Source organism: Solenopsis invicta, chromosome 5 (assembly GCF_016802725.1).
Source record: "Solenopsis invicta isolate M01_SB chromosome 5, UNIL_Sinv_3.0, whole genome shotgun sequence".
Classification (NCBI taxonomy): domain Eukaryota; kingdom Metazoa; phylum Arthropoda; class Insecta; order Hymenoptera; family Formicidae; genus Solenopsis; species Solenopsis invicta.
Window position 1 is genome coordinate 20,710,758 of NC_052668.1, and position 22,315 is coordinate 20,733,072.

The 22,315-nt window shown below is 37.8% G+C and overlaps 5 protein-coding genes across 22 annotated transcripts in view; 2 read left to right on the forward strand and 3 right to left on the reverse strand.

The window, feature by feature from the left end:
• Window positions 1-3,792, reverse strand: part of LOC105195108 (CREB-regulated transcription coactivator 1) — a 35,840-nt gene extending 32,048 nt beyond the window's left edge. For 9 of the 12 annotated variants that reach the window (XM_026133597.2, XM_026133602.2, XM_026133601.2 and 6 more), the window contains exons 1-2: window positions 3,648-3,791; window positions 50-295 (exon numbers count right to left, since the gene is read on the reverse strand). In XM_026133597.2, coding sequence (XP_025989382.2) covers window positions 50-295; window positions 3,648-3,761 — 360 coding nt within the window. In that variant the 5' untranslated portion in view covers window positions 3,762-3,791. Of the gene's footprint in view, window positions 1-49; window positions 296-2,295; window positions 2,407-3,647 lie in introns of those variants that run through there. The other 3 variants (XM_026133598.2, XM_026133604.2, XM_026133605.2) reach the window with 3 other exon arrangements.
• Window positions 3,793-3,873: 81 nt separating this feature from the next.
• On the forward strand, window positions 3,874-7,977 carry LOC105195110 (mucosa-associated lymphoid tissue lymphoma translocation protein 1). Its single transcript, XM_011160356.3, has 11 exons — window positions 3,874-5,095; window positions 5,183-5,346; window positions 5,438-5,624; window positions 5,688-5,955; window positions 6,021-6,113; window positions 6,246-6,471; window positions 6,536-6,719; window positions 6,908-7,122; window positions 7,197-7,295; window positions 7,377-7,648; window positions 7,721-7,977. Exons 1-11 carry the CDS (start codon window positions 4,959-4,961, stop codon window positions 7,823-7,825), a joined length of 1,950 nt encoding a protein of 649 aa, XP_011158658.2. The 5' UTR covers window positions 3,874-4,958; the 3' UTR covers window positions 7,826-7,977.
• Window positions 7,803-10,694, reverse strand: LOC105195111. 4 transcript variants are annotated; one of them, XM_026133606.2, is made up of 4 exons: window positions 9,388-10,694; window positions 8,891-9,080; window positions 8,179-8,293; window positions 7,803-7,948 (listed from the first exon to the last, which is right to left on the reverse strand). In XM_026133606.2, the coding sequence occupies exons 1-4, from the start codon at window positions 9,733-9,735 to the stop codon at window positions 7,849-7,851; spliced, it is 753 nt and encodes a 250-aa protein (XP_025989391.1). In that variant the 5' UTR covers window positions 9,736-10,694; the 3' UTR covers window positions 7,803-7,848. The 4 variants fall into 4 exon arrangements, with proteins under 4 accessions (XP_025989391.1, XP_025989392.1, XP_039305840.1 ...); XM_026133607.2 differs by having other exon boundaries at window positions 8,175-8,293; window positions 9,388-10,692; XM_039449906.1 differs by lacking the exon at window positions 7,803-7,948 and having other exon boundaries at window positions 8,015-8,293; window positions 9,388-9,804; window positions 10,346-10,693.
• A 909-nt stretch (window positions 10,695-11,603) lies between these two features.
• On the forward strand, window positions 11,604-13,979 carry LOC105195117 (probable 39S ribosomal protein L24, mitochondrial). The gene is made up of 5 exons (XM_011160364.3): window positions 11,604-11,886; window positions 12,615-12,797; window positions 12,911-13,113; window positions 13,195-13,381; window positions 13,572-13,979. The coding sequence occupies exons 1-5, from the start codon at window positions 11,788-11,790 to the stop codon at window positions 13,656-13,658; spliced, it is 759 nt and encodes a 252-aa protein (XP_011158666.2). The 5' UTR covers window positions 11,604-11,787; the 3' UTR covers window positions 13,659-13,979.
• A 3,771-nt stretch (window positions 13,980-17,750) lies between these two features.
• Window positions 17,751-22,315, reverse strand: part of LOC105195115 (uncharacterized threonine-rich GPI-anchored glycoprotein PJ4664.02) — a 40,647-nt gene continuing 36,082 nt past the window's right edge. For 2 of the 4 annotated variants that reach the window (XM_039449892.1, XM_039449891.1), the window contains exons 8-11: window positions 21,287-22,257; window positions 18,567-21,072; window positions 18,313-18,510; window positions 17,751-17,990 (exon numbers count right to left, since the gene is read on the reverse strand). In XM_039449892.1, coding sequence (XP_039305826.1) covers window positions 17,821-17,990; window positions 18,313-18,510; window positions 18,567-21,072; window positions 21,287-22,257 — 3,845 coding nt within the window. In that variant the 3' untranslated portion in view covers window positions 17,751-17,820. The remainder of the gene's footprint in view (window positions 17,991-18,312; window positions 18,511-18,566; window positions 21,073-21,286; window positions 22,258-22,315) is intronic. The other 2 variants (XM_039449893.1, XM_026133592.2) reach the window with 1 other exon arrangement.

Genomic DNA, 22,315 nt, shown 5'->3' on the forward strand with positions numbered 1-22,315 from the left:
CAACAACAACTGTTGGGATGTTTTCGTTCCGGGAGAGAACGGTACAGACCTTAAGGTCGAGGTGAATCGCGCCGGGATGCGGCGAGGAGTGCTCTTTCGCGTCGTTGCCGCAATTGACATTGTTGTTAACATTCGGCAGCGAGCCACCTGCCCTGAACTGATTTCCCAGGTTAATGTGCAGATGCTTGCCGCTGGACTGCGGTGGACTGGCGCCGGCACTCTTGACGGACAGCGGGGTCTCCGGTACGCCGGATCCCGTGGGACTAGCACCCACCGAGCTGCTCGCCGAGGCCACCTGTGCAGGTCCCGTCATTCACAACCATGACCACCGCAAGCATGACGATCGTAAGTGATATTTTACTTTTACACTCCTTGACCGGCTGGTTAGCCGTAATCTAGAGATTAGCGCTTCGAACGAATACTCGCTAACACCGTAGACTAACTAGCTGATATCTATTTTCTCCTCCCCCCTACTACGAGCGACTAACGGAGGAGTAGAAATTCTTCACGTCCTGCCTCCCTCGCTACCATTTTCATTCACGATTTCGTTAGATTCTCGCAGGAGTGTGATCCTCGATTTCCCTTTTACGATTATAAGCGTTGCCTTCGCGACCTACTACTAGCTTACGCGGCGTAATATCGACCTTCCCTGTGGACCCACGCGTCCGATAAACAGGTTCTTATCTCTGTAGCCGTGCAGCCGTGTAGCGAATTCCCTTCTCCGATTGTCGATTCGAACGGTACTCTCTGAGCGAATAAATTTGGGCAGCGCGCACGAAACTTTTCTTGCACTGTATAGACATTGTGAAATCTAACGGAATTCGGTTCTCCTCTGTTTAATCGGTCAACCAGACACCACAATTTCAGAGATTTCAGACATTTGAGAGTCAAATTTAAGCAATTCTCATCCTAAAAAGTCGGCAAATTTGTTCTGTACCAGATAGTAAATATTTCAAGTTTTTTTATGGATCAACAGATCAAATCGAGGAAATGTAGGTTACATAACAAGATAGAAAACAAATTTTTACTAACGAAATTCAAGATGTAATAAATAATAATTACGCGAGTTTCTGATAGTTCACCGACCCCTGTCTTAAACGATCGCGTTTCGAAGTCTGCAACATCTAAACATCAAGCAAAGAAGGATAAAATGTGCTGACTTTGCCTCTCGCATTACGAAAGAAACGTAATTTAATTTTAAGATTTTAATGTTTTACTTCTGCATTCGTTTTTTTAAATATTCAAAAATATTTTAAGCGGTGTTCAAATTTAAAACACTAAAATTTTTAAAGCTCAAATATCTGTAATGACTTTAAACATTTTAAAGATTTAAATTTAAACACCGTTTATAACTAAAATATTTTTAAATATTTTAAAAATAAAGACAGAGACAAAATATTATAATATCTGAAAATTAAACACTGATTTTTTGAGAGGTAAGTAATTACGGTATGTTTTTCTGTAGTTTGTGACCCGCTAAATCTGATTCTGACCTTTAAAATATTTTAATTTGTCGAGAAAGTATTAAAGTATATGAAATTTATTAAAAAACTAATACTGCAAATTATTATTGTCGAGTTTTATGAACGTATTCGTCTTTTCCTATTAATAATAATGTTCTCATCTTTAACAATTCAAGTTCTGCGTAATAAAAAAAAGTCAAAACATTATTGATATCTAATAATAATGGCAAACATTATCGATAGGAATTAGTTTAAATGACTACAGCACTTGAGAGCATTGTTCATTACGTCTTTCAAAGACTTTCTCTCAGAATATTTTGTATTCCATTGTAGTACAAGAGAACTGAGAAAAAAAATTACTAAATTTTATTAAATGTTTGTTTGAATACTTGCAATGAAATATTTCCTGAGGGTACATAAATATTTACTCAATAAAAAAAAGATAGTTAAATTAAATTAGTGGTTCATGTATTAAATAAATATTTATTTACATTTAGTAAATATTTCATTGCAAGTATTCAAACAAATATTAAAATTTAATAATCTTTTTCTCTGTGTATTTTACCAAAATTGTAAGATTAAAGTGACAAATATTTTTAAGCACCAAGATCCGTTTTGATCGAATAAGACCTTCCTCATTTATTAATTGTGTTGTTCACATAACGATCAATTTTCATGGAATATTGTTTACTATAACTTTACACTTGCCTTAACATACTGTTTTCATACTGCTTTACGTGCTAATTTTAAGACTTTCCCGACAATTCCAAATTTTTTAAAGCTCACACAGAATCAGAGATTCAGCAGCTTAAAAACTACAAAAAAAAAATACCATTATTATTTGCCATTCCGGAGGTTAAAATCGGTCCATTTTATTCATTGTCCTTTTCACGTAAGACGTAGAGTTTCCAATCCCATTTCGTTTGTTCCAGGTTTTTGCTCTGAGAGAGATACTCGGGATAGCATCGAACGGTCCCACGAGACGTCCTTATCTTTTCGACGGCGATTGGAGAACGCTCCCTGGCGCCCCGTTTTAACCACGCAGCACGGGGGGCATGCGGAGGTGCGCGTTCGAGGACGCTAAATGCATCGACCCAACCTCGCCGACGCTCCCGTTGAAAATACCTCGAGGGCCGCCGGCGCTGCTATTGAAAGAGCGGAATGTTTACATGCGCATCGGAACGAATCGAACGTGCCGTAAACGAGCGCCAAGCTGCTGCGCTTTCTCGTCGTCCGCGAGATCGCCCGAGGAAATCCCGCCGCGTCGCCTCGCTTGCCTCTCGGCGTTTTTTTTTCTGCCCCCTCCTCCATCGAAACCGAAATCCCGCGTGTCGACTCCGCAACGCGGAATTGCCAAACAAAAATAAATTTATACACGGAGATAGCCGGAGCGGAGTCGACGTACGTACGTACATTCGTTCGCGTGCGAGTTAAAACGCGGAAATTTCGGACAGCAGATCGATCGCGCTCTCGCGGTCTCGAGAGATTAATTAATCCGCGTCGCGTAATCGCGCCTCGATAAGCACCTCCGAAGCGCCGCGCCGCGTCGCGCGTTCGGATCGGCGGCGTGCGTCTCGCGCGAAAGCGAAAGCGACGAAACGATCCGAACGTGCGACGTATGCATACGTATATCGGAGCGCGTATATGTGCGCGACCGTTCGCGGTAACGCGGCGTACGCGTGCCGACGATACGCGGCAGCCGCGCGCGCGATGCACTTGCACAGCAGTCGCACATACACACACGCTCTCGCTCGCGGAGCAACCCGGCCGATACACAGGCAGGCAGGCAGGCAAGGCAGGCGAGCGAGCAGGGCGGACAGACGGACAGACACTCACTCACTCACTCACTCACTCACTCACTCACGCATGCACGCACGCACGCACGCACGCATAAACGTTCACTTGCTCGCATGCATGCACGCACGCACGCACGCACCCACACACACATACAAGCACGCACGTACACAAAGACGGAGAGACCAACAGCGCGGTAACCGTAACGACAAAAAGAGACGGGGGGAGAACGAGAACGACAAGGGAAGGGGGGCCGCGGGGTCGAGGGAGGACACCCGTTGTTTACGTTCCAACATCTGAGAGACGAGGGAAGTGCACGACGGGTCACGGCGCGATCGCGGCACGGCACCGAGCCACCCACGCCAAAGGATAATACTGGCATTTCCTTACTCTGCTCGTGACGTTCGAAACCTCCTTCATGATCGCCTCGAATGCCGCCGAGTCCTGCGCCTCCTTCTGGTTGAGCAGCGCGATCTTTTCACTGAATTTCCGTGGGTTCGCCATGATGGCTCGCGGCACTAGTTTTTCGCGGACACTCGCGGAACCCGGAGCACCCACCACCACCACCACCACCACCACCACCGCTGCTGCCGCTCGCCGCCGCCGCCGCCGCCGTCGCCACCACCACCACCACCACCACCAACCACCACTACCGCCGCCACTAAAGCGACCGCCACCGACCACCAGCGGCCACCCTGTCTCGTCGTCGTCGACAACGTCCGCCTCCCTCGCGAACGTGTTCCCTTTTGCTTTTTCCCCTCCGGCGATCGACGACGCACCGCCGTTCGCGGGAACTCACACGAAATACGATTATCACACTCTTCTCCGCGTAACCCCGATGTGCGCCTTCCGGATGGCACTGGCAAACAACACTGATACGCAAGATCATGCGGCGCAGCGCGCCACGCGCATTGCGCAGGAGCTGCAACTTCGCGCCGCGCGGTCGCCGTTCACTCGTTCGCGGGCGGCCATATTTGTAGCGAAAAGCCTAGAGACTTACCCATTCTTTCCTAGAGCGCGCCGGGTAACCGAAGCAACTTTCCAACGCAGGTTTGCCAACGGCTAAACTTCAAAATCCAATTGCTTTCTTTTTCTTGTCTATTTTCTGCAAAATATTATTTACTTATTTTAAGTATAATACTTTTAATTAATAATTAATTTTTTAATTAAAATAATTAAACAATTTCGCTTTTTGCGATATTGCCTAAGTCGATTACATTCTTGGACAATAAGATCTTTGTCACTAAATCGTTGAACCAATCGCTTCTGATTACCTCTAGAAAATAAGATTTCTTATTGGAGAACGAATGCATTCGGACAAAAAGCAGTTTGATGCAGCAACAAGTTGAGCCCTCGACGATTTCTTATCATGATTGATTTTTATTCCTAAAATCTAATTCTACAGTTGTGTTTACGGAAAAAACGCCCAGGAAATTTCCATGAATTAAAATTAGATATAATGCAAATTCTGTTACTGAATTCTGGGATTTTCTATGAAATATATTATTGATAAACAGAAGGAGATAATTAAAATATATTTTCCTCTGAAATATGATTCACATTTATTCATTAGTTTCCTCCTTTCAATCGAGAAAAATGTACGCAGCAATGAGTAACGCGCTCATTTGACAGCAGAAAGATCGCAACGTCTACTTTAGTCGTCCAAATTGTGCAATAAACAATAAATATAGTTATTAAAAAATGGCAAAAATCAACGAAGACATGTATTTAGAATATATTCCATCGGCAATATACAACGAATTGATTCACGAGTTGAATAAGAACTCAAATTGGCAGGTACTTGCTTGTCATGTAGCTGAACAACTTGGATATCAATGGTAAGGAGAAGACAACTTGAATGACTACAAAAACTAATAAAATATTTGCTTTATCTCTAAAATTCTTTATATATTTATTATATATAGGAAATCGTGGCTGCAGTCACTAGAACAGAATACCAGTGCTGCAAAAACACCAGCAGACAATTTATTGTTTGAGCTTAATGTAAAAATGTGCACAGTTGGAATACTGTGCACATTGCTCAGGGACTGTGAACTTAGCAACGTTTTATCAGTTTTACATTATCCAGGTATATATCTATCTGTTTGCAGTCGAATCGACATGAGTGCAGGCAAGATATTTCATGACAATCATTTGATTTTTCACAAAATTCTTATTAGAGCAGTTAGTAATTATTAAACATCCCTCTGATGATTTGGAGCATGAGACTTTAGAGATATCTCTTGGTCAGCATCTTTGTCTTTCTTGTAAAGCTATGGGTATACCATCACCAAGTTACCAATGGTATCACAATAATATTCAACTGCAGGAACAGCAGAGTTGTGAACTTGACATCGTTATAAATAGGTAAAAATATAGGTAAAAATTCGTAGCAAGACAAATTAATCAATTATGTATAATTTCTTAAAGTTGTGATCAAGCTGGAGAATATAACTGTAAAATCTCACAAGTTACCAATGATGGAGAGACAGTAATATCTGTATTGTTGACAAAATCGGTTTTGGTAAATATAACTCGTGTGCCTGTAATTATACAGCAGCAACCACCTGCTTTCTTAGAGATTAAGGAAAATGAAGATTTCATTATTAAATGTATAGCCCATGGTCATCCTAAACCACGTTATCAGTGGTTCAGAGATAATACAAAACTAGAAGGAGAAATGTCTAATGTATTACATGTAAGTACACACAATATTAACATCAGAAAGGATTTCATAACAGAAAAAGAAAAATAATGTTCTAGATAAAACAGTTCAGCTCTAAGCATGAAGGAAAATATCATTGCTACATAAATAATGATGTGAATGAAGTGATCACTCAAAGAAGTTATGTAATGGTAAAAATTACACATATAATTTACTATTTTATGAAAAATCTTAATAAAGATTAAATATAATTTAAAAAATTTAAAAGATTAAATTTAAATTCAATCTTTTTAAAATGATTATAATAATACATATTGGTACAGTTGGATCTTCCTCGTGAAAAGGCAGTTGCAAAGATAGCTTTAATCATTGCAAATAATGATTATGAAAATCACACGTGTCTGGAGACACCTAAAAATGATGCTGCAAAAATTGGTAATCTGTTAAAGGAAATAGGTTTTAAAGTAATCTGTCTTATAAACTTGTCACTCGAACAGATGAAGAATGCTATAAAAATATTTGGTAAAGTTTTAACAGAAGGAGTATACGGTGAGTTATTACAAATATACTATATGAAACTATAGTGCTCTTATTAAAATTTATATGAATATAGGATTGTTTTACTATGCTGGACATGGTTTTAAAATGCAAGAGAGCTACATGCTTGCCGTTAACGCGCCAGAATCTTATTTGAGAAAAGATGCAATTTGCGAGAGTGAATTGTTAGCTACATTATTGCAAAATGATCCTGCTCTTTTAGTAACGATATTGGACATGTGCCAAACTGTTCCACCAAAGTAAATACCTTTACAGTTATCTGTTCTAATATATATACTAAATTAAATTAAAGCTAATGCTTTATGAAATTAATTTAGTTAAAAAAAGTTAACTTACTCAACCCTGTATATATCTAAAGTTTGAGGATAAAAATCATGTCAATGTTACATTTAGATATTGAGACACATTATATGAAATATTGTTATAGAGAATGTAATCCTGATATTCACAATGAAATACCAAAAGTCAAAGAATATAAGAGTAGAAAAAATCTACGAAATTTAGTACAAGCGTACTCCACATCTAGTCATTGTCCTAGTTACGAAAGAACAAATAGCAAGTATGGATTGTATGCGTTGCATCTGAGTAAATATATCAGTAAAAATATCCCAGTTACAAAAGTATTTGAAGAAGTAGGAAAATGTAAGATATGAAAAAATTTATACATACAGTTTCGATATTTCCTAATTAATAATTTAATTAATTTATGTTTGCAGCAATAGATAAATTGTTAAAGGGAACAGAACGAAACCAAATTCCTATGTTTGCCTTAACCATTACTAAACCCTTTCGCCTTACTGATGCAATTTACAAAAGTAATTATAGATAATAATCTTATATCTTACAATACAAATTAAATAGTTTTTATATATATTTATGAAATTGTTATATTGCAGAAGATCAGTCGCCTACATTGAATGATTTCAATAAATTAATAGATTTCTCAACTAAATCTTTTGAAATAAATTTCAAGCAAGCTGGTATTTCCACAAAAGGTGTTATCTCATTATTTATGGAGCCTTATTTAAATATAATCAAGATCTCGGTGTGTAATTTAGAAGATCTGGAAGTAAATTTTTTCAACTCGGTGCCTACAAAACAGAATAATTTGTTCCAAACTGCAGGCTCTAAACATGAATGTTGGATACATAATCCACAGATCTGTCAGGTACTTTAAACAAATTTTATCGTACATGTGTAATAAATATGCAATTATATTACACAATATTTTATTTTATAGGGACCTTTAGTTGTATCTGTTTCAAAAAATGGGACGCCTATTGGTGCGACATTGTTACATATTAAAAAATATATTCCACTGGTATTGGAAAACATTAGTAACTAATATATTTGTTAGAATGTACAAACTTAACTGGTATATTTCAATTGTGAACAAAATATATTTTGTATGTATATACATGTATGAAACATGATATAATGTAAATCTTGTACTGCATTGATCATCTTACTGGAAGATATAAAGTAATGTTAGAAAGATGGCTGGCACTTATTTTCTACAGCAACAACAAATAAACAAATTAACATAAATTTTATTTTATTTTATTTTAAACTAGTTTGCAAATATATTGACATATCTATGTCGAGAGATTAATACTAAAATGATTTACAAAAGTCGCAATCCACGAACCACCAATATTATTTACATATTTACGAGTAAATGTATAATTACATACTAACAAGTTTCCCAATTTAGAGAGGTCTGTGAAGTTAGCTCTTTCCAGCATCTGCTTTTTCTCGGTCATACCTGGGATGTAGTGGCAGATCATTTTAAATTCAATGGAATGCTCCTTATCTAAGATAATAAGAGATGAAATAGATATATGTTTCGGAATATAGTACAGAAACTTTGTATTAATACTCTGTACACAAGATTCGACAAGTTTGTCCTATAAATTTTTTTTCTTTAAAGACTGAGAAGAACACTGTAATTATAACATTTATATACAAATTTTTTTCCAATAAACAACTCTACAAATATTTTTAGAGATGTTAAGTATGTTACTGAAGAATTTTTTTTATACTTGTAAAAGTAATGATGAAAATTAACTTGGAAATGTCATAACCTAACATATATAGAGAAGGTGAAAAACGAGGTGAATACACAGTGTTAATTTAATCTTTCATCTACAATTATATTTTTACTCCTTCCATCTGTAGTTTGAATCTTTTCTGAAGCCCAAGTTATCTCACTGTTCTAAGTTTTAGGCTTTCAAAAAATCTAAAGAAGTTCTAAGTTACTTTTCAGCATTCATATTATATTTTTAAATAGTTTTTTTAAGTCAAATGTTAAAACCTTTATTTTACAATATAATAAAAATTGAATTTGAGTAGTGAAATGTTGTTTGTACTAAAAAAACACTTGAATTGTAGAGACAATTAACTTTGTTACCTGTCGTAGCTGCGATATCACACAGAACATGAAACGCAATATCTTCCTGATTCACTGCAATTAAACATCTCTGCTCAGGGTTGAGAGTTTCGATCTTTGTTCTTAAAACTTCTATCATATTTTCTGCTACAAGCCCTTCTAAAGAATCATAGTCTCTATTCGCTAAAGCTTTGGATATCACTGTTATTGCCTGGAAAATATAAAAATATGCTTGTCAGTATTCAAACAGCACTAAAGTATTTTTAACACTCTGTACACACAATTTAACAATTTGGTCATGGCAATTTCTTTTTAAATAACTAAGAGCAGTGTAATAAGTCATGACAATTTATATACAATTCTTTCAAAAAACAACCACATAAATACTTTCAGGAAAATACTAAAGTATATGTAAGATTCATTGAAGATTTTTATACTTGTAAAAGAAATGAAAATAAATTGAAAAGTATCAGAACAATGTGTGTAGAGTGTTAATAATAGTCATGACAATCTCATACATATTTGGCTCCGTTGAGAGTCTCGGATATGAGAAACTCTTTATCTATGTACGGAATAGTCCTGAAGGACAGGAAGAAAAGACGAAACGGAGTTAAAAGAGACGGTGTGAATACGTCGGCGCCGGTAACGAGCATTGGCAGAGAGGCATGCGACTCGGAATCCGACTCGGTGTTATAAGTTCTGCAGGCCACGACGTTCGGGAGCGAGGTGAACAAAAAATTCGACTCGTCGCACCGACGTACAATCCTCGTCCGCGTTTTGTTTCTGTAAATGACACATGCGGCGACTCGTCGCAAATTGCACGGCACACTCCTTCTAATTGCCGGGACTAACATCGTGACTTGCATAAGACAATGCAAAAATTTTGTACGGGCATCAAAATCACGGAGCACTGAGATGTTTTTCTAACCTATATTCTATAACACAAGATCAGATCATTCGATCAATAATGTTCGAGAAGATCCAGTTTGAACTCTTTACGATGCATCGTTGCCAACAATATTAAACATAAGTTTAATCTTTGCAATATTTCTTGCAAACAATTATTATTCAGCAATTGTTTATTTATAAATTTTTGTAATTTTGGCGCCAAACGAAGACATTAAGGGTGCGCTCACATGGAATGCGGAATGTTTGTGATTGGTAGCGGCTTCGTTCCGCCGATTCCGCCATTTTCTTTTTCCGTTTTCAGCGGAATAATTTTTGCGCATGTATTCATCTTTCACGTGTTGTCACAAAGAAAAACAAAAAAATTAATTAATAAATAATTAATTTATTAATTTTACTAATTCATCAAATAATTGTCATTACGATATCGATTTCATGCTATCTTCTGATGCTAAAAAACTGCAGTGTGTAGGCGAGATTCAGGCGAAATGAAATCACGAATTATTTGTTCTTTGATAATAACAGGTCCGACTAATTTTAGTAATTCATCAAATAATTTGAGGTGGCAACCTAAAATAATCAATATATTTTTCTTCAGCTTGAGCCTGCATTTTCTTCGCAAGATTTGCACTTGCTCCTTGCAATAATCTCCTTTCTACGTCGGGGAAACTCGGGATATGAGACAACGGAGAAGATGCAAAACATGATTAAACGCAACACAACTTCGCACAATACATCGCATCCGACTGACGACGAATGTTGGCACGAACGGCCGACAATTTATTTCACTTCCGACACTCTCGACGAAACTCTCTAAACACTCGTTCGCGTGAAAAATTCGTGGGACGACGAGGATGCGAGTTGAAATGCGCCGCGACGCGTCATAACCTTCCGTCATCCTCCCTAACCGACCGACTGCTGCTACTGCGTAGTGGTGACGGTAGCGGCGCAGCGGCGCGCAGGCGCGTGGGGGAGTGGGGGTGATCACGCGCCAGTCGCCAGTCACGCCGCTACGCAGTACGCAGTGCCAGCAGTCGGTCGGTTAGGGAGTACGACGAAAGGTCGCAGTGTGTCGCAGCGCATTCCAACTCACATTCTCGTCATCCCGTACGAGTGTTTGATGCGAGCACTCGTGTCGCGTTCAATCGTGTTTCGCAGCTTCTTCGTTGCCTCTTATTCCGAGTTTTCGACACGCGTGAGCACCAGGAGGGTTTCGAGAGTTCCGGAAACGAAGGCTCGCGCGTTCGTGCCAAGTATAAATCAAGACGAATAGTCGTGAGGAGAATCTTGGATTCTTCGTGTCGCTCAGACGACAATGATCGGTCGGGATGACACGAAGTCGCGTCGTGCGTTCAATCGCGTCTTCTCCGTTGCCCCGTATCCCGTATCTCGAGTTTTCGACGGGCGTGAGTATCGGAGGTGCCGAAAACAAACCAAGTGTCGCGCGTTTGTGCCAAGTATGAATCGAGAGGAGGAGGATCTTGGATCTTCGAAAGCGGCGGCTGAGACTACGAGACGGAGCTGGACGGAGCGATCAGTGAACGGTGAGTCAATTTATTTGTACGAGTATCTACTGTTTATTCGCCCCCACATTTCAGTATTTGTGTCTCGTCCTGATTGCGCTCGCATAAATTACGACTCAATAAATCGCGCATAAGCCGTTAGGATAGGAAAAATTTAAAGTTCGTGTACGCGCGCTCGGCACTTATCCCTTCGCCAGGTGTGCCAACAGACGCGATTGATGTGCTTTTCGAGCATTTTGACCGACTGTATGTATATACATTGGCATCGTAGTGACATCGAGATGGCGTATGGCGTCTCGAAAAATCGTATCAGCTAAAATCATGAACATGGGCATTCTCAGGCGTTTTCTTCTCTTCTAGAGAATGATCATTCTTTGACATAACCAAACACGCAGAAGTTGTACATTTGCGCGGTATTTGATAAAAAACGCAAGAAAATTATAACATTTAAGTGTAAAAATAATTTTGGTGCAGTTCGAAGAAGTAAATATGAAACTAACGCTCAGTTTGTTGAAACGCGGTGTGGGAGAATGGTCAAAAAAATTTTCAAATCTACCGGATAGGTATATAAACCGAGCTATGGCACAGGTTTGTATATTTATCAAATTATTTCACTTTACACATTGTTAAATTTAAAAAAAAACAATCTATGTTGTGCTTACAATATTTTAAGAGATTTCTGATTAATCTTTATAGCGCAATATGAAAAATGTATCTTATTGGTTTAATCATAAGTATCTCGATTCTGATTACTTTTTCATCTATTTAAGGAAGAAAATTTCTAAAAATACATAAACATGTTTTCAAACTTGTAGAACAAATGTACTTTTTTGAAAAAAAATGTAGTGAAGTATAATTTAACACTCTCATACAATTCGACAATTTTGTCCTGTAAATTTCTTGGAAAAACTAAGAGCATTGTACTTAGTTATAACATTTATTTGTAATTTTTTTAAAATAACCATACAAATACTTTTTAAAGATATTAAAATATATGTAAAAATCATGGAATTTGTTTTCTATACTTATAAAGTAAAAATTGATTCAGAAATTTAACTTATTAGGCAATACTTTTATTATTTTATCAATGTAGATAAAATTACAAACTTTTTATTATTAAACATATGGGCAAAAAATTAGATTGAGAATGATAAATTATGTAGTTAGAAATTTTACTTGAAATGACATGCTGTTAATTGAATTAATCATTGATTCAATTATCTAAAACTTGATCAAAGTTGTTCTAATGGCTTTCTATTAACAGTTTATCTTATCATTTATTAATTTTAATATTTATTATTTGTTAATATAAAAAGGTTTATTGGAAGACACCTCGTAAACCAAATTATCTCCCACGCACAATTGAAAGAAAACGATTTCATTTTTCTATACATCGTCCATGGACTAATGAATTTCATCGTGACAATGCACCTCGGGTATCTCATCAGTTTGTTCATGTCGAACCTATTAAAAATTGGAGTTTTTTCAGAGGTGATAGGGTATGTCAATTTATTACTCCAGTTTTTCATATAAAAAGTAAAGAGATATATCAGTACTATTTTAATATATAAATATTATTCATATTATTCATAGATTTATATTTTTTATCTAGGTAGAGGTTTTAGTAGGAAAAGATAAAGGAAAGCAAGGGCTTGTAAAAGAGATTTATCAGGAAAGAAATTGGGTAATTGTTGAAGGGCTTAACACAAAGCTGGTAGCCAATATGAAGACTAAAAAATTTCCTGGTTTATATATTCAGCAAGAACAACCACTATTAGTAACGTCGCAAGTGCAATTGGTTGATCCTTCAGATATGTGAGTATCTGAAGAATTTATTTTGCGAAGAACATTGTAAAGAACAAGCACTATATCTCAATACATATTGAATCGTTGCAGGCAAGGAACTCCAATAGAATGGCGATACACGGAAGATGGTCAACATGTACGCGTATCCGTGAGAACTGGTAGAATAATTCCTATTCCGGTCTCAATTCAGGAAACGATTGATTACTCACTCCCTCGATTATATCAAGATCATGCAAAAGATACAAGTAAAGCTGACATGGAAAAAATAACTTATGAAGTATGTAAAATATAAAATATCTCGGATTTATTAATTTTCATCTATAGTATCAATCATATGTTATATGAAAATGTTTTAAATATAAAACGAAATGAAAGTTGCACTACAATTTAAATTTTATATAAATATAAGTTTTATAATAGAAATAGAATAGAAAATAAAAAATAGCATGCATTTTTTCTATTTACAGCCAGCATTGAAAACTTTCGAGATGGACATTATGGAACAAATGGGCATTGAAGAAGATCGTATTCCAAAGAAATTTTATTGGTATTAATCATTGTTATATACAATTCGCTGTTATTTTCAATGTACAACTATAATATTTAATAAATATATTAAGCGAACAAAGGGATGGGAACAATTTTCTAATATAACTCAAGAAATCTTTTATCTCACAATCTTTTTCAATGAAAAAATTGCGTTGAAATTGGATTTTTCTATATAATTTATCTTAATAATTTTAACTTTTTTTCTTGGTATCAAGAGATTTTATATCTTTAATAAAAGTTATATTATAAAGTGTCCCTGTTTGCAACGCTTTTTATAGGAAGTACGCAATAAAAGGAGCATTTATAACATTAAACAATAAAAAAAAACGAACAATTCAGTGCTTTACATATATAACGAATTTACATTGAATTAAAATACGTAATAATATTAATTATTATCTCAATCAATAGTTGCTTGTTTTAGGCTAATCGTGTCACTCATACATATCACAGCACAAAATTTTAATTAAATGCAAATCCCGAAACGCTTCGCGTTACATTTAAATATATTCCGATATATTTTTTTATATTAATATTCTGTTATGTATGACACTTTTCTCTTATAATTCGGCACATTCCGATGATTTCAATTGAGGTTAAGCTAATGATCGATCAGTTCGCGTTTTATTGTTGTTCGAAATTTATAGCTACACGCGGATACAAGAAGGTACATAAGGTAGGTAGACAGAACGCTATTTCAAAAATTATAAGATGTGAGAGGCGGTAGAAAATCTCGCTCTAACAATTGAACATCTCAATGTAACATTCAAATTAAATATAGATTGGCGCGTTGGCGACTCGCAGCAGTTTCACCTTGAATCGATCGATGGATCGATCTACGATGTACTTCACACTGGACGCGTGCCTCGTTCATTTCGACGCCGGCCATGGGAAGGTGAGCGCGCGTTTTCGGCAAGTGCCGTTTTTCCACTTAGATGACGATCTCATTCCCTCATCCCGAGCTCTCCTACATGCTTCCTGGTGCTCCTTATCGAGATCGGTGAGTCGTACACTTTATCCCGCTATGTTCTTTAATGCAAGGGTGTAACAAAGGCACGGAGAGAAGGATGAACGGGAAATGGCGCGCGAGACGATGGAGCGCGTTAGCGAGAGAACTCGATTAATAAACACCAACATTAACGTAACATCGATATTGTGTTACTTCTAGCACAATCAAATAACGTTTCAATGACGTCTTATTGATGTTAGGGACATCATTAAGACGCTATTAAGACGTTATTTAGCTTTGCTGGGCTATAGCCAGAGTTCCCTCGGCGACCGTTTTAACGCGACCGTTCCGCCATCTTCCTTTCCTTCGCTTCACCCCTTATCTGAAATAATTATTTTACGTCTTGCTGTATCTTTATTACGCCGGCGAAACGACTAATCGCGCAAAGCGTCACGAAATAATTTCTCGCCGATGATATCTCGATCATAGACCATAGAAAAAGAGATCGAACACGTAATACGCGAAATCTGAATTGGAAAAAGACGTATAGATAGTTAATAATAAAAAAAGAGAAAAAAGAAACACTCGCGTAAATCAGAGAGAGAGAGAGAGAGAGAGAGAGAGAAATACGGCAACTGTTTATCGTTTTTTTCTACTTCCATTATTTGAATTTAGACACGCTCGGTCAATTCTTACACAGATTGGGAACAGATATCTTCCTATTTTAATTAATTATATTTTTACTGTGTCTATGATCTCGACACACCGAACGAAACAGCGTTCTGCTTTTTACATATGCCGCGTGAGCAAATTTAAAATTTATTGATTATTACGAATACGCAAAATGACATTAAAATTGTCTTTCAAACTCTGTTTAGTAGAGTTCTCAAATAAAAATTTGGACACTGGTGATTGATCCGCTGAACGTTCAGGCTAATTACAAAAAAATTTATATTTTATTACTATTTATTTTACGGATTTATTTGTATAATAATAATATTTATATATACAAACTATTGATTTAATTTTATTTTTTATTAATAAACTGCATTAGCGTTAAATTGACTTGAATATTTTTGAAAAATGCACTATGTAATTAGCCTGAAATAATGTCCAAATTTCTTGAAGACTACTTTTTAGCACAAATCTGTTTTACATGGTTTTATTGCGTCAAGAGTGACTTCGACTAGTCTGCTAGATAATCAGCGATTAATTTATTAAGCAGTATCTATACCATTTTGTTAACATGGATAGAATAGTAGATTTTTTTGTTTAATACATGGCAAAATTCGATTAGGGATAACGATTTTTATTGTTAGAATTTGTGTTACTGCAAGCAATTCTATCAACCGTGTTAATCACTGATTAAATTAACATTTAATCGAAGTCATCCTTAGGCAACTGAAACGATCTCTCGCGTTACTTTCTCTCTTGTTGCTAACGGTGCGTCAATTTTGATCACCACTTTGTATGAAAATAGTCTATCGTTCGTACCTAACGTAACAGGAACCACTATAATAAGGCGACGGGGTGGCTACGATAAAATCGATTAGAAATAGGCGATCTACAATCAGGCTCATATTATAACTATCTACTCAGCTACTTTGCTTGTCGCAAATCCTTAATTCGAACTATTACTGCACGGCCGGCACTATGGAATTAATGTCGTACGAGCGATTCGTATCAACAATGTATTGCTTTAATTAATTGACATATCTACTTTACTCCAGCAGCATTACGATTCACTTGCTATGGCATATATTAAAATTTCCATATATATTTTGTTGTCGAAACTTGTACTGTGTTAAGATTGTATAACGCTGCTCTTTTTTTTGATGAAATTTACAAAACAAAAATATTATTCTACATCTAATCGTTGCATACGATATTGCATTTTATATTGTCGATTCAGATTGAAAGTTTACTGTCGTTAAATCTTTTTTCGCGGTACTGATTCTGTTACGGTGAAAATGTTGAAATTATTGCATTGTACCACTATTTACATATTCAAAAAGCACACACTATTTTATGCACAAGATGCATAAAATATATTCTCATATTTGATCTATGAGGAAGGTTCTGATCTGATCAGAAGACGATTGCAAAATGAATTAGCAAATCACATGGACTTGCCAATTTCTCTTATTTTTTTGTTAATTAACAAATTTTTCATTAAATTTATAATAGACGATTATGTGATTGCTAGAGCAGCGAATGGATGATAGTTATTGATTTACTCAGACGCTTCCAGAAAAAGCAAAGCTCATTTCTTTTCATAAATCGGCGAAATTGAGCTTTTGACTTTGATGAAACAATTTAAACAGTGGTGTCATTTAAATTTACAAGCACGAAAGAAAAAGCCTCTCGCGTATAACATCGATTCGTATCTAAAATCTCTCTTGAACAAAACAAATTAATAACATACTTTGTTAACCACTATGCCTATGCAGTACTGAAGAAAAATTGAAATAGATTCAATAGAAATATTTATTTAAAGGTTGTATTTATGTGAAAAAATACTATTTGAAATGAGTCTTTTGTACAATAAATACAAAAAGGCAAAAATTTACCATTTATGTACGCATTTACTTGACATAAGATATTTGTTTTACATTTCAAAAATATGTCATGGATAAATAAGTTTTCCCTATTTTCTATTATTTATTTACTATTTTCTATTTCTTAAGAGTACAAAATAAAAAATATTAAAATAAAACAAACAGCGCATATTTCACACGTTTTAAAATAAATTTACTTATCATTCATCATTCACTAGCTACTTGTTAAGAAAAATGAGTTACATTTATACATGAAATATATGCTGTTTTCTATTTTAATCTTACTCTTTTCTATTTTGTATTCTTAAGAAATAGAAAATATATACAGTAATTAAATAATAGAAAATAGAAAAAGCTACTTATTTATTCATGACATATCGAAATGTAAAATAAATATCTTATATCAACTAAATGTATATACAAATGTTAAATACTATTTGTTTGTTTATATTTATTACACAAAATACTTATTTTAAACAGTTTTTTTATAGATTATATACATTCTTTAAATGAATATTTCTATTACTATTTCAACTAATTATTTTTCCTAGTACTGTGCCTACATAACAAATATCGATCGAAAAATTAACCAGTCGTTTGCTTGGCACATTTCTACGTTCCGTTTACATCATACGATATACGATCGGGATTTCGTATTCTTCACGAGGATTTAGTGGCAGGATGCCTGACTAGGAGATTCACTTCACCGTCGTGTAGCTTCTTCATCAAAGACCACGCTTCTATCCTCGACATTCGCGTTACGTCGTTACCGTTTACTTCGAGCAATTGGTCCCCGGCTTTTAAGGCACCCGTTTTCTCGGCAGCACCTCCTGTCGTAAAAAATAAAATTGAAATAAAAAAAGTATCTTATTTTAATTACGAGAAATAAAACACTTCTTCTATCCGTTCTTCTATCGACTTTGCCTTTTTATGATATTTGTATGATATTGCAATAATATTTTATTGTAATTTATAATATTTCTGCAACATTATAATATTAGCGATATTACGTGTTATGGAAATGTTATACAATTTTTAATATCTTATCTTTGTCATTTCATTATAACGATTGCCGACCGATTATTATCAGCATATCCTTTAACATGGTACTACAAATATACTATATAATTGCAAATATACTATATAATTTACCGGTGAATATCTTCTTGATGATTAGAGGTCTATCCCCGAGGGGACTATCTCTGCCGCCTTCCAGGCTAAATCCTAGACCAGCTCCATCTTTGTAAACTGCCACGGTCGATGGTGGTCCCCACGCTGTGTTCTCCACGTTTCCATTCGTCTCTAACCCTGTGCGATACGAGTTCTCTTGTTTACACTGAATTCCGTTACCTATCGTTAAAATGGATCGTGAGAGTTCTCACGCGAGTAACGCAATTTTTCGTTACCTTCGACGATGGTTTCGACACTCGCGGTTCGCGACCTCAGTTTACAGCCCTCCTCCATTCTGACCCTCGACACGACCAATACGACCTCGGATCTTGGCTGCTTCAGCACCGCCATGCTCTCCCTGTGCGTGAGACCTCGCGTGCTCCGACCGTTTATGCTGAGGATCCTATCACCCCTCTGCACCCGACCATCTTTGTCCGCGATAGAGTGTGTCAGCACTCTGTGAACCGTGATCTCTTTCACTTCGCAGTCCGCGCCGCCGGCCAAAGTGATGCCAACGCTGCCGGTCGGGTTCTCCTTATGGAGCAAAACGACTATGACGTCATGCGCTCCACGTGCCTCCTCCAAGCTCGCTTCCTCGACGAGTTGCGCCAATTCCTGTTGCGAGATCAAACTGGTGCTACTAGCCAATGAACTAATACTACCGTAGCATCTATCAGAATCCATTTCCGTCCCGACGTTCTCGTCCACGCTGCTGTCTAGACTTGGAAATCGATTGTGAGTGTTACTGATGCTCTGTTGTAACTGGCTGTGCACGGGACTCGTGTCGACCTTCTCCAGGGCTTTCTTCATATCCGTCACGCTGGCGCTACGTCGATTTAGCCCACGAGATGTCGGAATTTTCGACGTCGTCACGCTTTTCATTCTTTCGACGCTTTCCGACATTTCATCGCCGCTATCGGCGACTTTACTTTTCCCCAAGGTGGGTATTTTTGAGACGAAGGGCCTGTCCTCCGACCAGGACTCGTTTGAAGTAATCGAACCTCTTCTTCCGTATCGATTTTCTTTCGAGATTTCCCAAGCAGATTTTACGGGTGAACTCGTTATCATACCATTTTTCTCGATTTTTGGCTCGGAATTTTGCGCGCGAAGTAATTTCAAATCCGCTTTAGCGCCAAGTATATCCTCCAAGCTCATCTGACTCTTTGATCTGCCGAAAGTTCCTTCGTCAACATGTATAGCTGATCTAGAGCGGCTCTTTGTCGTCAAGATTGTCAAGAGATCGTTTTGCTCTTCCATACTTTTTCTAGGAGTTAAACTCGCTTTATTTTGCGATTTCGACATTTCCATCGCGGCGATTTTCGTATCGCTTATTGTAGTCCTATTTTTTGAGGACAAATCATTATTGGAAGCTATAATAACAGATTCATTAAACATGGAGCCACGACTACTTCTTGTTTCCAAATTTTGAGCTGCGACGGATGGACCTTTGTCATATTGACCGTTCGATTTTTCTTCCATTGATCGCGCCAAAGTCTTCACCTCCGCTCGAACCCACATTTTAAGATCGTTCGACGGCTCTAATATTTCGGGCTTGGGCGGTCGCACAGCCGGTGGTGGAAAGCTCATTTTAGGCGGCAATTTAGGCTTCTCCTCCTTCTTTTGAAACGACCCTTCATCCTCCGCGAAGGGATCCGCAACTTCTATGTACGCAATCTTGATCTCTTGTTTGCTCGCGGAATCATTTTCCGAGTTATTGCTCATCTGATGAATAGCACCACCGTTCTTGACGGCTCCTTTCGCGGCATCTTCGTCGTCCGAGAATTTTCGTTGGATTAGCGGTGATCCGTTCAAATCCCTGCCACTTCGACATCTCGCGCTCGCCAGGATATTCTTCCGATTTATCGCCTCGACGCTTTGCGGCTTCAGCACTCTTCGGGATAAGGACTCGGCACTGGCTTGCGAGCCGGATGTGAGTGTCGAAGACGTGCTGCAATTTGTATCGGTGCTATTCGATCGCCTCAATTGTCTTTGAGGGATCTGCGAACTCCTCGAAACAAGCTCGTTCGGCTGTGGTGAGCGAGAATTTGAACTGCTGCTGCTGGAAGAGGATCTCTCAGCCAGATACATTCGTTCACCGAGAACGCCTATCCTAGAGGCAAATTGATCTTTATCGGATGCAGCAATTGGATCTCTAATATCCCGTGCGACTGAGATTCTGTTTAAATTATCCGCGATCAAAGGTCGACGTTGGCAGTTTAATTCCGTGGAGACGTAAGATCTCTCTGATGAGATGGTGGATCTTTCCGATGGTACCGGAGACATCGGCGGACTGAAGCCGCGAGATATGCTGCTTTGAGAGCTGCTCACGGCTGAATCGTTGTCGGAATCGTCATAGTCCAAGCGAGCTTTCCTCTGCATCGTTCTCGGTCTGGTGCGCGAGCCGTCTGGTGAGCTGGTCGTCGAAGCGAATTCGAAGCTATAATCGCTTCTCGTCGGGCTGCAAATACTCTCCAGACTTTTCGGTGGCTCCGAAAACGTGGACAAAGCGGTTGATTGAGAACTCTTGATCGGGCTGTTGCCGTTTATCGCGGAACTCGTCGTCACTGAAGTACCGTAAACCGTGAGAGACTTTCTCTTAAAAGCCGGTGAATACTTGGAGTGTATCTGAGGCGCCGGCATTTTGAAGGACGTTGTCGCTTTCAAGGGCTGGCTCGCCGTGCTGGCGTTGCTGGCTAAGGAACTTTGAGACCCCCATTTGTCCTGAATATTTGCCTTTGGTATCTGAAAAAGAAGACGTACATATAATGCATTATTTGGAATATTTTTGCATGTATAAAACAAAGCAAGAAAAGTTAAATATTATTTATAAAAATAAATTTTTCAAAGTAACAGTTAAATTTTACGAAAATTATTTTGCGAAATAAAGATTAAGATCTTGTATAGAATTCAGTTTGAAAATGTCCCATGTTAAGTTGCAGTATGTTTCAAATTTTACCTGATGCAATAATATCGAATCTCGTGATTTAATTTCCGGTAGATCGATGATAGGTTGATCAATCGATACGGTATCTTTTTCCGGTATAACCAGACCACGTAGCTTCGATATCGATCTTCGTCTCTGCTCGATCAGTTGATTCAAGCTGTTTCTTCTCACATCTTCTCCTGGTCGCTTGAACGTGGACGCCAAGGAATTTGTTCTCGAGATTTGTGAGTTACCAATGGAATCAGTTGTCAGAGAGTCTCGATCTTGCGTGTAAGGTGTCGGGCCTGAGAAACTGGTAGCTCGCGTCAACGAAGGCGTGTTCGTTGTTTTGAGCGAATTGCTAAAATTGTTACAAGAACCCACAGTTTTTCCAATGTTTGAATACACGGCATTCTGCAAATTGCCGCTTTCGGTATTCGCGCAATAATTTTTCGTCGTCGTATTTGAGAAATTTTGCTTATCGTACGAAGTCGACAATGAACTGGACACTGATGTAGTTTTCGGCAGAACGATTGGTATCGTCTTTGAAACCCGCGTAGTTTGCGCAGTTGGACTCAACAGAACGGGTTGAACAATCTGAGATAAACTAGGCGTTCTTTGATTATATTTCTTCGCGGAGTCATGCCCCGTCACAGTTTTGGCCGAATCGGTGAGGTCGAAAGAACTCTGCGTCCTGTCGGCGAAGAAAGACGGCCGGTCCTTCTGTCCGTTGTTCTTGTCGTCGCAGCAAACATCTTCGGAGGACTTGTACTTGGAGAGGCGTTTGCCGTTGTTCGAGACGGCGGCCGCCGTCATGGCGCTGGGAAATAGCGGCGCGTCAAGATTGCTTTGGGACGAAAACATGGCAATTTTGTCTCGAACAGATCGCTCGGACTTGTCGTCTTGCCTCCAGAGATCGCCGTTCAGAGAAAACTTTCTCTGCGGCGATTCTATCGTAGGAACGTTTCTCGCATGTAAAACAGTTTGTTCTACTTTTGGCGGACCTGTGAATAATAATACAACGTATTGTTTTTTTTTTTTTTTTTTTGCAAAAGTATAGAA

Excerpts from the sequence above, each read along its gene's own strand:
- LOC105195111 (XM_039449906.1), bottom strand. The coding sequence starts at position 9,735 with ATGCAAGTCACGATGTTAGTCCCGGCAATTAGAAGGAGTGTGCCGTGC. Across the intron at positions 9,081-9,387 it reads CTCTCAACGGAGCCAAATAT|GCAATAACAGTGATATCCAA; the intron begins GTATGAGATTGT and ends TATATTTTCCAG. Across the intron at positions 8,294-8,890 it reads TGATATCGCAGCTACGACAG|ATAAGGAGCATTCCATTGAA; the intron begins GTAACAAAGTTA and ends TTATTATCTTAG.
- LOC105195110 (XM_011160356.3), top strand. The coding sequence starts at position 4,959 with ATGGCAAAAATCAACGAAGACATGTATTTAGAATATATTCCATCGGCA. Across the intron at positions 5,956-6,020 it reads AAATGTCTAATGTATTACAT|ATAAAACAGTTCAGCTCTAA; the intron begins GTAAGTACACAC and ends ATAATGTTCTAG. Across the intron at positions 7,296-7,376 it reads TACTGATGCAATTTACAAAA|AAGATCAGTCGCCTACATTG; the intron begins GTAATTATAGAT and ends GTTATATTGCAG.
- LOC105195117 (XM_011160364.3), top strand. The coding sequence starts at position 11,788 with ATGAAACTAACGCTCAGTTTGTTGAAACGCGGTGTGGGAGAATGGTCA. Across the intron at positions 11,887-12,614 it reads TAAACCGAGCTATGGCACAG|GTTTATTGGAAGACACCTCG; the intron begins GTTTGTATATTT and ends TAATATAAAAAG. Across the intron at positions 13,382-13,571 it reads TGGAAAAAATAACTTATGAA|CCAGCATTGAAAACTTTCGA; the intron begins GTATGTAAAATA and ends TTCTATTTACAG.